At 54.8% G+C, this 12463-nt stretch overlaps 2 protein-coding genes across 2 annotated transcripts; one reads left to right on the forward strand and one right to left on the reverse strand.

Moving 5' to 3' along the window:
• Positions 1-1012: 1012 nt before the first annotated feature.
• Positions 1013-3518, reverse strand: FAM217B (family with sequence similarity 217 member B; the record flags this gene model as incomplete). The annotated part of the gene is made up of 2 exons (XM_080813968.1): positions 3508-3518; positions 1013-2153 (listed from the first exon to the last, which is right to left on the reverse strand). Exon 2 carries the CDS (start codon positions 2132-2134, stop codon positions 1013-1015), a length of 1122 nt encoding a protein of 373 aa, XP_080670094.1. The 5' UTR covers positions 2135-2153; positions 3508-3518.
• Positions 3519-6030: 2512 nt separating this feature from the next.
• Positions 6031-6930, forward strand: PPP1R3D (protein phosphatase 1 regulatory subunit 3D; the record flags this gene model as incomplete). Its single annotated transcript, XM_080814006.1, has 1 exon — positions 6031-6930. The coding sequence occupies one exon, from the start codon at positions 6031-6033 to the stop codon at positions 6928-6930; it is 900 nt and encodes a 299-aa protein (XP_080670132.1).
• Positions 6931-12463: the final 5533 nt, after the last annotated feature.

Genomic DNA, 12463 nt, shown 5'->3' on the forward strand with positions numbered 1-12463 from the left:
AACGCATCCCCACCCCTCTGCCCTGAAGCAAGGTGATAAAATCCTGCTTTTGCAAAGTAAAACAGATCATGTCATGTCGGCTTCCTACAGCAGGACCCAGGTCCCGAATCAGTAACGGGATGCCCGTGACAGTCACAGTGCTCTCATGTATCTGTGGTTCATGGCAGGCCTTCCGTGCAGACTCCACAGACCTTGGCTTTACTGCGTACCTCTTCCAGAAGCCACACATGTGCCAGAGTCGCTCGGGTGCCAAGTGCTCCACTCTGGGCTCTCACCAGGCAGGAAGGGTTCTGCTGAGACCCACTGGGCACTGCTTTCACCTCTGCGTAGAGAACACAAAGGTGGATTTCACCACCACCTCTGAGTTTCAAATGCCTTAAAAAACAAAACAAAAAACTATAAAAATATTAGATTCCACTGTCTGGAAAAAACAAGCCGCTCAGTGTTCCAGAAGAGGCTCCCAAAGGAGAGGAAGGGCCGTGGCCCCTCCTGGGCCTGAAGTAGACAGGATTTCTGTCTGGACAGTTTAGGAGAAGGGCACGGCGAACCCTCTTCCAAACGTCTCAGACTCCGCACAGTTGAACACGGTACGCACGACTTTCTACCGGCAGGCGCGCGGCGCCGGGGGAGCTGGGGGAGCTGGGGGAGCTGGGGGAGCCGGGGGATGCCGGGGGAGCTGGGGGAGCTGGACAGCGCCGCCGCGGGGGTGTGCGGCTGGCGGCGGCGTCCAGTTCGGACCGGTCTCTCCCTGTCATTATATGTCGTTATATGGCGCAGACCTGGGTTCATGTAGCTAAAGGGCTCTCAGGTGCTTAAGATTGCCGGCACGAAGAAGGGCTCATTGAAAGCCACCTTTCCTTGCAAATAAGCCCCAGCTGGCTGCACCCCAGGACCACCCGACGACTCGCCTGTGGGTCACCAGAAAACGTCCTCGGACTCTCAGTGTGCCAACCTTCGGACGAGCTCCGACGTTTAGCGCTCTGCGGGGCTTTGCAACGCATCATTTCGGTTCTTACTTGAATTTGTACGTGCTTGACTTTCCTCCATTGGTTTTGGGTTTCTTCTCGCTGGAGATGGCGGCGGGGGCGCAGCTGCTCGCTCCACCCTTCTTCTTCAGGCCCGCGTGTGCCTGCGTTCTGGCCGCCCCGCGGGGGGCAGCAGAGTCCCCGGTGGTGGCCCCCTGCGCGGGAGCCCCGGGGCCGCCGCCGTCACTGCAGGGCGGGTCCCAGCGCTGGAGTCTGGGGCTCTTACTGGCTTTCTTTCTCTGCTCCTCCGTCCTCACGTCAAGGGCTGGCTTCTGAGAACTCGGCCTGCCGGCCCGAGGCGCACGGAGGCCTTTGGCGGTGTCAAACGCGAAATAGGACGGCTGGCCTTCTGAGCGCAGCTCCTTCCTCCGGGAAGCGCCGGGAGCGCCCGGCTTACAAGCCCCCTCCTGGGGAGGCCTGGCCAGAGCACTGGCCACCAGCTTGCTTCTGCCCGGGCTTTTCAGAGCCCCCGTGGACATGCCGGGAACGGTGGGAGGCTTGGCTTTGGCGCCCTTCCCCTTCTCACCTTGGACGGTCTGCATCTGCAGCCACTCGAGCTGGACCAGCCTGTCGATGTACCTGGCGAGTGGCCCTGCGGCACCGCAGCGAGCTGCGGGCCTGGGCTCGGTGCCGGGCGGCCCGGCCAGGTCGCGGAGGTCCCAGGAGCTGAATGGGGCGGGCAGGAAGTCTGCATACTGGTAGGTGGGTTGCGCGCCGCCCCGGGCTTCAGCTTCTGCGTCTGGCTCCAGGCCTGGGTCCGCAGCGTGGATCTCCTCCGCGCGCAGGTGCAGCTCCGGGGGCGCGCACACCGAGGGCAGCAGGGGCACCCGCTCCGAGTCCGACAGGTCGCTGGCGCTGTCCTCATCCTCGCCCACACCCTCCTTCAGGATTTTCATGCACTGCAGGTCCAAAAACAGCTCCTTCCCCGAGGCGCCCCGCCGCTGGGGGCCCGGTGGGCTCCTTTTGGGGTTTCCTTCTGGGGACCTGCTGTCCTGGAGTCCGTCCGCAGGAGGCTGGGAGGACACGCGGGGCACTTGGAATTGACTCTGCCTCTTTCCTGAAGGGTTTTTTGAACGTTGTACTTTATTCCAAGACGGGCCAGCATTCATATTGCTGTGAGAAAGAAAACTGTAATTCTTAGTTCATAGGACGCAAAGAGGTCTGGCTGTGATTAAACAAGCAGGCTCCCTGGCTGTGGCCAGTGCTGTCCCTGGGAGGGGCAGTGGGCCACCTGGGCTCTAGTCAAGAAACACTGCAGGGCACAAGGGCCAAAAAGAGGCACGGATTCGGTCTGATATCAAATAGTATCACTTCGGAAAAACACTGACGTTTCTTAAAGTGCTTATAATTTTAGACCAGTCAGGTATACTTTAAAAAAACAACACCAACACCAGTTTGGAGAAAATCTGTCCTAAACGCTCCATCTGTTCTGCTATTGGTGAACAGTGTGTAATGACCCTAGTGAGTAAAAGCCATGGTTTTCTTTCTCAAGGCTACTTTCCATGAAAAGTAAACAAGGTGTAAAATGCAAGTTTTCTACAACTTAATCACTGATCAGTGGTGATTCTGAGCCCTTGAATCTAATCTAATCTAATCTTAATATGAAGAGAGTATAGCACAGACAACCTGTACCTTTAATCAAAAGCTTACTAAAGTATTCTCAAATAGGAAACACATTCAGGAAAACTTTAAAAGGAGAGAGAAAAAAATGTCACAGGGTGCCATAAAGCAGAGCATGAATGAAAACAGGATTACTGCTGTCTTGTGAATTGTGCAGAAAAGGGAATGATGACTAGCAGAGCAACTGCCCCCCCACCCCCCCGCCCAGGCGATTTACTCTGAGGGAAGATCTCCTATCAGAGTTGAAAATACTTTCTTTTCTGTGTATTTACCTAAAACACGGCATCTCACTAGGATTCACAATACCTCTCAGGAACCCAAGTCAGGTAGGGTAAAAGCAACTGAGTGTTAATATGCTTTCTGGAAACCTCAGAGGTTCACTGGTCCTGTGGTTTCTACCACAGTAAGCAATCATTTGAAAATACGTGATTTCTTAATAAATATGAAAGGTGTTGAATCATGGCCAATAAACTAACATGTGCTCAGTATATGTTGATGAAATGGAACTCATTTGGAACTCATAACCAATCCCGTTATAAGTCTTGTTGACTCTGTCAGTGTACATCAATAAAAGCAATTATCAGGATCCTTTTTATAAAAAAGGAAACAGTTATAGAAGGGTAATTAAGGGGCTTACCCAAAATGATAGGTTCTGCTAACGGTGGCAGAATTATGACCTTTGGAATTCTTACTAACTCGTAATGTTTAAAACCACTTTGCCAACTCATTTCTGTTGGATAAAAAATGTAAATACAGATTTCTTCCCCACAGACATTATTTTTTTTTTTCCAGCCACACATATTCGGCCTGGAGAACTGATATAATGTGCCTTTTGCAAAATAAAGCAATTAAAATCATTTACCTGCTTTTCTGATGAGACTTCGTCACCCTATTCCCTTTCTTGAAAAAATCAGATGGCTGATCATCTTCTAGGGTTTGATGGACTGTCTAAAAAACAAACATGCTTTTTAAAATAATAATTTAGATAAGATAATAAATTTAATAATTTAGATAAGATAACAAATACCATGACAACACACATAACACAACAGCAGAACAAATCTAATAAGGTTTTCCCTCAAAATTTACATCACCTTTTCTGTAGTGCTTGAAATATTCTTGCTCAATGTGTTGGCAGATGATGACAGCTGGGGAAGTGACTTCTTTATTCCTCTTATATTTGGAAAGGACGGCTCACCACCGGAACTGGAAGCAACAGAACCCTGTGGGTAAGTATGGATTGCAAAGGGTCCCGCCCCCAGTACTGGGCTGGCTTGCACTGGTTTGTTTTGAAATATTTGCATAGTATTGAAATGGTGGGGGGGGGGTAGTGCCTTCTGTGTACAGTTTCATCTTTTTTGCTTGTTTGTTTTTCACAGTGGATATTAGATACAAAATCACACAGCTATAAATGTTGCCTATGGAATCCTTCCCTCTCTCCTTATACACACACACACACACACACACACAAACACACGAGTCTCCTCTGAAATGTGTGGGGCTAATTAAGGATTAAGATCGGGTATTACTCCAATCTCCCATGTCCATTCATTCATTCATTCATTCAACAAGTAATTACAGGAGAGCCTTGAAAAGGGCCAGGATTAGGCACACATCCCAGCTGTCATGGAAGGACCACTCTATTGGGGAAGCTCCCCTTTAATTCTCCTGCCTTCAGGATCACATCAGTCCATTAAAAGATCATCAGTATAGTAATACAGATCGTATAATGTTATCTCTGTGAAATTCCATTGACTCGTATCAAGAATGCTGCTTTCCCTGATCATGAGTGGGTGGCCTACTAAAAGGGCCCTGATTTGAAAGCGAATACTTTCTTCCAAGACACCCGGCGCCTCTGTAAAATAGACAAGAAATGCAATAGAAGACTTTTTTCTTCCGGAAATTCTGCTGTATTACTTTTCATCAGCACCTGTGCCTTTCAGCCAGGGCACGCAGGCTCTCACAATTAGTGACTCACACCATCAGCAGGCTTGATTTATGTTAGATGTAGAGAAGGTTCTTTACTGGGCCAACCCTCCTTCAGTCGTTTGGTTTTCCTTCTGCTTAGTCCCCCGGGACGGTAAGAAGGAACCCTCTGCGATGCCTGGCCCCGCACTGCTGTCTGGAGGGCGCGTTTGCACCTTCCCCAGTGCATTTCACCTGGCAGGCTCTACAGGTAAGCGGCGGCGTTTTCGGGCCGTTGCAGAGTGAAATAGGAGAAAATACTTGGAGGGGGCCTGCATCCTAAGAGGCGGAAAGCGAGCTCGCGGTTTCCCTGGTGGCTCGCGCCCGCAGCGCAACCAAGCTGAAGGTCTGAGACTCCGGCTACAGAAAGGCTTTCCCAGCGCCAGCGGCCGATTAAGGGCAGCGGCGTCATTCATCACAGGGCATTAACTCCGGTTCCCACATCTTCGGGCCCGGCGCCAGGACAGGGCAGCACCGCCCCCTCCCCACCCTCCAGGGAACTGGCTGGCGGTCCGGGCGGCAAGGCATTGTGGGTGACGTGTGGTGGGACGCCAGCCCCTTGCGCAGAGAGGCTCCCCGGGTCTGGCCGGGGCTCCAGGGTGCAGGGCAGACGTCCAAGGAGCTGGCTAGCCTACAGGCTCCAATTAGCCGGGGGGCCCGCTTCTGGAAAGGCCGATTTATGTGCACCCCCCAACCTGGTAACCCAGAAGTCCAAGGGCCCGCAGCATGCATTTTTCTCGTCCTCGCTGGTGCAGACGCAGGTCTGCGATCGATAGGCGCAGGGACCCGGCCGATGCAGACAGAAATTGATCAGACCTGTTCGGCGATCGCCGAGGGCACGTGACGAGGCCGCCAGGCAGCCTTCCCGGCGCCGGGCGGGGAGGCCGGACTGCGGCGCGCTGCGGCAGGCCAGGGGAGGCGGCGGCGCGCAGGGCTCCCCGGCTGCGCGGGGCCGGCGGGGCCGGCGCGCGGCGGCGTCACGAGGGGCGGGGCGCAGGCTCGCCGGGAAGTTGCGCCCCGACAAGTTGCAGCCATGTAAGTAACGCCGCGGCCGGGAAGGTGGGAGGGGCGGCGCCGCCCGCGTCGCCCTCGAGAACCCCGGAGGAAGCCGAAGGGAGGCGCCACCCTGCGCTCCCGGGGGCGGGGGGGCGCGGAAAAGCCTCCCCCCGGAGAAAGCACTCATCTCTAGGCTGACGATCTCCTTTCTCGCTGCAAGAAGCGGAAGACGTGCGCCGGGACTCGGGGGGCGCGGCGGCGGACGGGGGGAGCGCACGGCCAGCCCCAGAGGCTCCCTGCGGGCGGCGGTTTTCGGCGGACACTAGGGAATTCTGTGCCCGACGGGGACCCCGAGGTAGCGAGCTCCGCGTCCGGAGGCTGCCCCTCGGTTCCGGCTTCCTGTCGCCCGACGGCTGGCCGGGCCATGTCCGGAGGCTGGGGCTCGGCGGCCCTGCCCCCCGCCCCGGGGTCCCGGAAGCCCGCCCCGCGGAGCCTCAGCTGCCTCTCAGACCTGGACGGCAGCGCCGCCCGGGAGCCGCGGCCCTGCAGGCCCCCCGGGAGCCCGGGCCGCGCGCCGCCTCCACCGCCGGAGCCGTCCGGCTGCGACCCCCGCCTCCGGCCCATCATCCTGCGGCGGGCGCGCTCGCTGCCCAGCTCCCCCGAGCGCCGCCAGAAGGCGGGGGGCGCGCCGGGAGCCGCGTGCCGGCCGGGCTGCAGCCGGCAGCTCCGCGTGCGCTTCGCCGACGCGCTGGGCCTGGAGCTGGCGCAGGTCAAGGTGTTCAACGCGGGCGACGACCCGTCGGTGCCGCTGCACGTGCTGTCGCGCCTCGCCATCAACTCGGACCTGTGCTGCAGCAGCCAGGACCTGGAGTTCACCCTGCAGTGCCTGGTGCCCGACTTCCTGCCGCCCATCGAGGCCACTGACTTCAGCGAGCGCCTGGGGCGGCAGCTCGTCTGTTTGGAGCGCGTCACCTGCTCCGACCTGGGCATCAGCGGCACGGTGCGTGTGCGCAACGTGGCCTTCGAGAAGCAGGTGGCGGTGCGCTACACCTTCTCAGACTGGAAGAGCGCGCATGAGGCGGTGGCCCGGTGGCGCGGGCCCGCGGGCGCCGAGGGCACGGAGGATGTGTTCGCCTTCGGCTTCCCGGTGCCGCCCTTCCTGCTGGCGCTGGGCTCGCGCGTGCACTTCGCGCTGCGCTACCGAGTGGCCGGGGCCGAGTACTGGGACAACAACCATGGCCGCGACTACAGCCTCACGTGCCGCAACCACGCGCTGCACATGCCCCGCGGGGAGTGCGAGGAGAGCTGGATCCACTTCATCTGAGGGTGGCCCGGCCCGGCCCGGCCCGGCCCAGCCCAGCGGCAGCGGTTCCCTAGCCCGGCTCTCCCGTCCCTGCGGTTACTCTTCCTCACACCCCACCGCCAGCCCGAGTCTTCTCACTTCACTTCCCGCTGCAAGGTCCCTGGGCGGTGGCCCTTCCCATCTTCTACTTGAAACATCTGTGTCACTAGGTCTAAAAAGTAGCCTCAGGTGGCCGGAAGGCCGAGTCGCATAACGCGCTGGGGGAGGGTGCTGGGTGGGCGGATGCACGGCTGGGTCAGCCCTTCTGGAGAGAGCCCCGGCGGGGTGGGAGGGAGGGGTGGGCTGGTTGGTTGGTTTTTTGGAAAGGCCTGCATCCTCCCGCAAGGAAAGCCTGTGGCTTTTGCATGTGTTCTGACTGGGTCTCTGTAAACGTAGCTGTTATTTATTATCATTGTGATGTTGGAACATTTTACCCTTATTGGATGCCTTCTCAGGAACATTTTGGATTTAACAAGCTAAACAATAAGTCCTGTGTGTCTGTGCCCATTGCAAACAGAATGTACGGTGTGACTCCCATCATGGTCCCTTGAGGCGTTTCTGCCATGGGACAAGGAAAACCTGAGACTAGGTCGCTTGCCAATGTCTGTAGACTTCTAACAGTGGGAAACTATTAATAGGCCAGAAATTTATGCCTCATCAGTCATCATACAGCCATTCCTGGGAGTTCAGGCTGCCCTGGTTAGGCCATGTGTCTTCTACATCAACAGCCAAGGAAGGGGGAAAAGCTTGACTTTCAAAACTAGCAAAACAGTCCCTTCTCTTGCAGTCTCTCCTCTCACTTCCTGTGTTTCCCCCTCTTCGTCTTTGGTAATTATGTATCTGCAGGTTATCAGGCCATTCTGTTTAGGTTTGAGACGACCTAAACATTTTAAGAAATTCTGCCTTAAGTTATTTCAATTTTCAGGCAATTCTATAGAAAAATTTCAGGCAACAATGCCCTTTGCAATTACCTTTTTGATGACTAAGGTGACTCCTTTAATGTCTGCTTGAGTGTCAGAAAATTCCAGCGGTCATCCTTCCGAAGTCAGGTTATCAAGCGGAACCGGCCGGAGCCCTGCAGGAAAAATCATCAGTATTTATACTTTTAATCATTTTAAATTGTATTTATATTTTCCCAGTTTTATCAGCTACCTGCCAACTTTATTCTTTGTGCCTTCAGACAGGAGAGTTTCTAACATTGTCTGGACTTTCCCCACCTCCCCATTTTTAAAACGTTAAATGCTTTTCCTTCTTTGTTGTTTATCTCCAACCAAGAAGTCAAAGCCTTTGTGCCCTGCTGAATGCCAGGATGACTTACAACTCCCAGTGAGCTGCTGATGATTTCTTTTGGTGCTGAGCGGTGGTCTCTCTGAGAGCAGGTGCTAACACTGAAGTGTGGAAACCCAGCCAAGATGAGCAAGGCCTCCAACTTGTGAAGTTTGGTTCTAATACAGTTGAAACCAGTGTCATTAATTTGTGATAGCTGTCACCAATGAATTAACTCTAAATTTTTGAATACTTATTGACATCTGTCAAATCACTATGTAAACGGTGTGTTTTGCCTTTTAACCAATTTGTTTTTATAATTGCAACTTACGTGTTTCTAAAATTCTAAGAAGAGGGATCGCTTTCTTTGGTACCTTTTGATAATAAGAACACTGAATTTTGATTTAAAGTGTTGTAATTCAATTGAACAACCTTTGGCTACTAGCACTGTGCACTACATTGACATGCAAGAGGGACGGAAGCCTGTTTCCATTTCCTGCTGTTTAATTAACTGTCCAATTAGGTCAGCAAGCCTCTGAGAGCCTTGGCTGTTGTGTCCTTGGCCCCAGCCCCAGAGTGCAAGACAACTGTCCAGAGCATTCAGGTATAAGAGTTAGAGCTGCCAAATGTATTGTTGTGTAAAGGCATGTAAAGAATCTTATCCACGTGAAAGTCACTTGTCAAAAAGGTTCTGCTCATGGAATATACAGTAAATGTTTTATCTTCGATACTAAGAGAACCTCAACGTGCCTTTAAAAAAATCAACATTTAAAAATGTAAAAACTTAAATATACCTGCCTATTTGATAAAGAAGTTGATAAAGTTTAGCTTAAGAACTTTCAGATCCTAAAATAGTTATATTGCTTAAATTTTAAAATTTTGCAGTGGATTGTGCAATTGTGGGGCTGTCTCCCCAAACATTTGAAGGTCATTTAAGATTATTTCACTCAAGCCTCAATATTAAAGTATGTGCATAAATTGTTATCTGAGGTGTGTTTTTCTTGTCAAGAATTATAGAAACAAGACTTCAGAAACTTCTTGTTTAAGTCATTTCATATGTACTCTTACTCTTACTCTTCCTAAAACACTATCAGATTTAGTGCCTTGCCAAAAAAGGGAAAATTGTAGGACTGCCCCTCAGCCTCAGGAACACAGTTGTGTATGTCCTTGAGAAACAAATGCGGTCTTTTAGGTCGGGTCAGTGTTAACCTCTGACGCAAGTTCTAAGGGAGTGTAGGGTGTTGGAAAACGATTCATTCAATGCTTACTGAGTTCTGTGTGGAGTAATGAGTGTCTATCTGCTCCGGCCCCCCCCCCCCCCGTTGTGTCCCTCACCCAGCACAAAGCCTTGCACTTAGGGGAAAGAAACTAACATTTACTGTGCACTCATTCTTACTGGCTTGCCCCCAGTGATAGGTACTGCATGCAGATGATTTCGTTGAACTCTGAAAATTACCTGATAGATAATGCCCCTGCTTTCTTAGCTGACGAGAATGAAGCTCAGAGGGGTTTCAGCCATTCTTCTGAAGCCCCCCAGCTGGTAAGCCTCACGGTCAGCATTCAAACCTAGACCAAAGTCCACCTGCTCTGCCGGGTAACAGGAGGTGCTTGTGAAATTTAATTGGAAATCCAGTTATGATTGATTGATAAGGTTTTCCATCTAACACCATAGTCTAAAACCCTACTTAAGAACAATTCAATTAAGGTGATCGCTTTTATCTTCCACGTGGTAGTGTACTAAACCCCCATGCTTGCCCGGTCCTTGAAACAACAAAAGCATTCTTATTTTCCTTCTCTACTAAAAAGTGGTAAGACCAGAGATCAGGACTTTAACTTCCGAAGTGCCTGTCTGCTGGGTCTGATTCGGAATTGCTTCCTATTTTGCACAACAAGCATCCACTGATCGTATCATTTAAACTGATAACTTAAGGGGAAATGCTCCAAAAAGCCTGGGGATACAGTTGATGATTGTGCTCAGTACCACGCCTTCAGGGCCTCAACCTAAGGTCCCCCAGGAGTCTGGGGTTTGGCTAGTGAGGGCGGCAAACCCTGGCACCACCTGCTCCTAGGAACCCGGAGGAGGCGTGGCCCCGGTGGGCGTGGCCCCCGGGTGGGCGTGGGCCCGGTGGCACGTGGGCTCCCTCGGGGGAGTCAGGCCCTTGCCCGCTTGCAGGGTTCGCAGGTGTGTCCGGGTCCCCGCGACCCTGTCCCGCCGTCGCCGTCCAGGGGGCTTGTGGGCATCCCAGAGGTCTCCTGGGGCCGCCCACGGCCGCGAGTGGGGCCACCGGGCGTCCGCACCGGGAGAGGGCAGTGCCGGCCGGGCAGGGCCGCCGGCGCGTCCTCTGCGGCCCGGGCCGGGGCAGCGGCCGCCGCGCGCAGTCCACTTACCCTGCCCCGCCCACCGAGGCGCCCCTACGTCGCCGTCGGGTGCTAGGGGCGGAGCCTGGACTGCGCGCTGCGCTGATTGGACGCGCTTCCGAACGCACGCGGCGCTGATTGGTCGGATGTTTCCCGCCCTCCGTCGGCCGCCTGAGGAGCAGAGGCCGGAGACGCGACGCGAGGCGGCGGCCGTGGCGGCGGCTCCCCGGGCCGGACGGGGGAGCTTCTTCCAGCCGCAGGTAGAGCCGGGCGCCGGGCCGGGCCTCCCTGACGGTGGGGCTGCGTGGCGGGGGGCCGCGGCGCCGGGCCGGTCTCCGGCAGCGGCGGGTGGGCGAGCGGGGGGACGGCCGGCCTCCCGACGGTTGAGGCGAATCCGTTGTGGAAACGGCCGGGGCGGCGCGGCGGCGCGGCGGCGCGGCTGAGGGGACGACTCCGGCCGGCCGGGCAGGGCGGGCCTCGCGCCGATCGCGGGGCAGGCAGGGGCCGGGTCCGCACTGCGCGCCGGGCGGCGGGCGCGAGCGGCGGGCGGTGGGCTGTGGGCAGCGCGGGGCGGACGCGCGGGGCGGACCCGGGCGGCCGCCTCAGGTGAGGCGCGTCCAGGCCCCGCCCCCTGCTTCCTGGGTTGGCTGGGGCTGCGGGATGGGGCGGGGCCTGCGGGATGGGGCGGGGCCGGCGGGGCGGGGCCTGCGGGATGGGGCGGGGCCTGCGGGGCGGGGCCTGCGGGGCGCAGGCTCCCACCTGCGGAGGCCCGGCTGTCTGCGCGCGCGGCGCTCCGCGGGGCTAATGAGACGGGTGCTTGCGCGGGACTCCGCCGCGAGGTCGCGGGTGTTCGCCGAGCCCGCCGGCGGGTCCCTTCTAGGGAGGGGCGAGGGCGCTGCTCCTGCCCGGTCCCCGTCCCCGGTCCCTGTCCCCGGTCCTGGTTGGCCTGGGTTCGGTGCGGGCTGCTGCGCGCGCCTTGTACTGACCCGCGGGGCTTTGGGGGCAAGTGTCGCCTCCTGTCGGGTGGTCGGGCGGTTCTCGAAGCCCTGGGCCTGTATCTGCCCGCGTGCGTGCGCACCCGTGCCCTCACCCTGAGTACGCTGTGACTGCATTCGGAACGCGCTCACCAGAAACGACGTAGTATAAAACTGTGTTTCCTTTGGGGGTGTCTGGGTGGTTAAGTGTCCTTGATCTCAGCGCAGGTCTTTATCTCGGGACCGTGAGATTGGGCTCCACGGTGGATGCGGAGCCTACTTGAAAATTTTTCTTTCCTTTAAAAATTTTTGAAATATTAAAATTCTATTAAGATTAGGATAGAATATGGATTAGTAATGAACATTAATCTTAAAATTACTTAATACTGAAACTGTTTTTAATAATTAAACTTATTAAATGTTTTTATGAAAATATTTAGTCACCATCCTAATGTTTACTTGTCCTCCTCCACTGTAGAATCCATGTTGCTTTCCCGCAGTTTATGTCCAGACTTACATGTGTGTCCGTTAAAGAACAGAGCGAATCGCTCAGAGCTGCAAAATGTTCCTCAGTCGCCATGTGCAACTGTTGCAAATACTGTGTACTAAGTTGCTAGTATTTCCAGAGCCACAAGTTGGAATGAAAAGAACAAGAAAGTGGACATTTGACACTATTAGGAAGCAGATCGTCATTATGCAAGGAGAAACTTTATTTTTGCTCTACTCGGGGAAGGATCTGGCAGTGAATTAATGTCTTTTCTCATACCTGACCACTTCCGTTTCTGAAATTCTACTTCCATTCTAAAGCATAGAGACGAATGTCAGTATTGGCACAATCTACAGCCTTCTCAGGTCGTATTGGCCTTGTTTTGGCCTCCTCCTCCCACTTAAAAATTTTTTTAAAAGATTTATTTATT

Source organism: Martes martes (genome assembly GCF_963455335.1).
Source record: "Martes martes genome assembly, chromosome: 9".
Classification (NCBI taxonomy): domain Eukaryota; kingdom Metazoa; phylum Chordata; class Mammalia; order Carnivora; family Mustelidae; genus Martes; species Martes martes.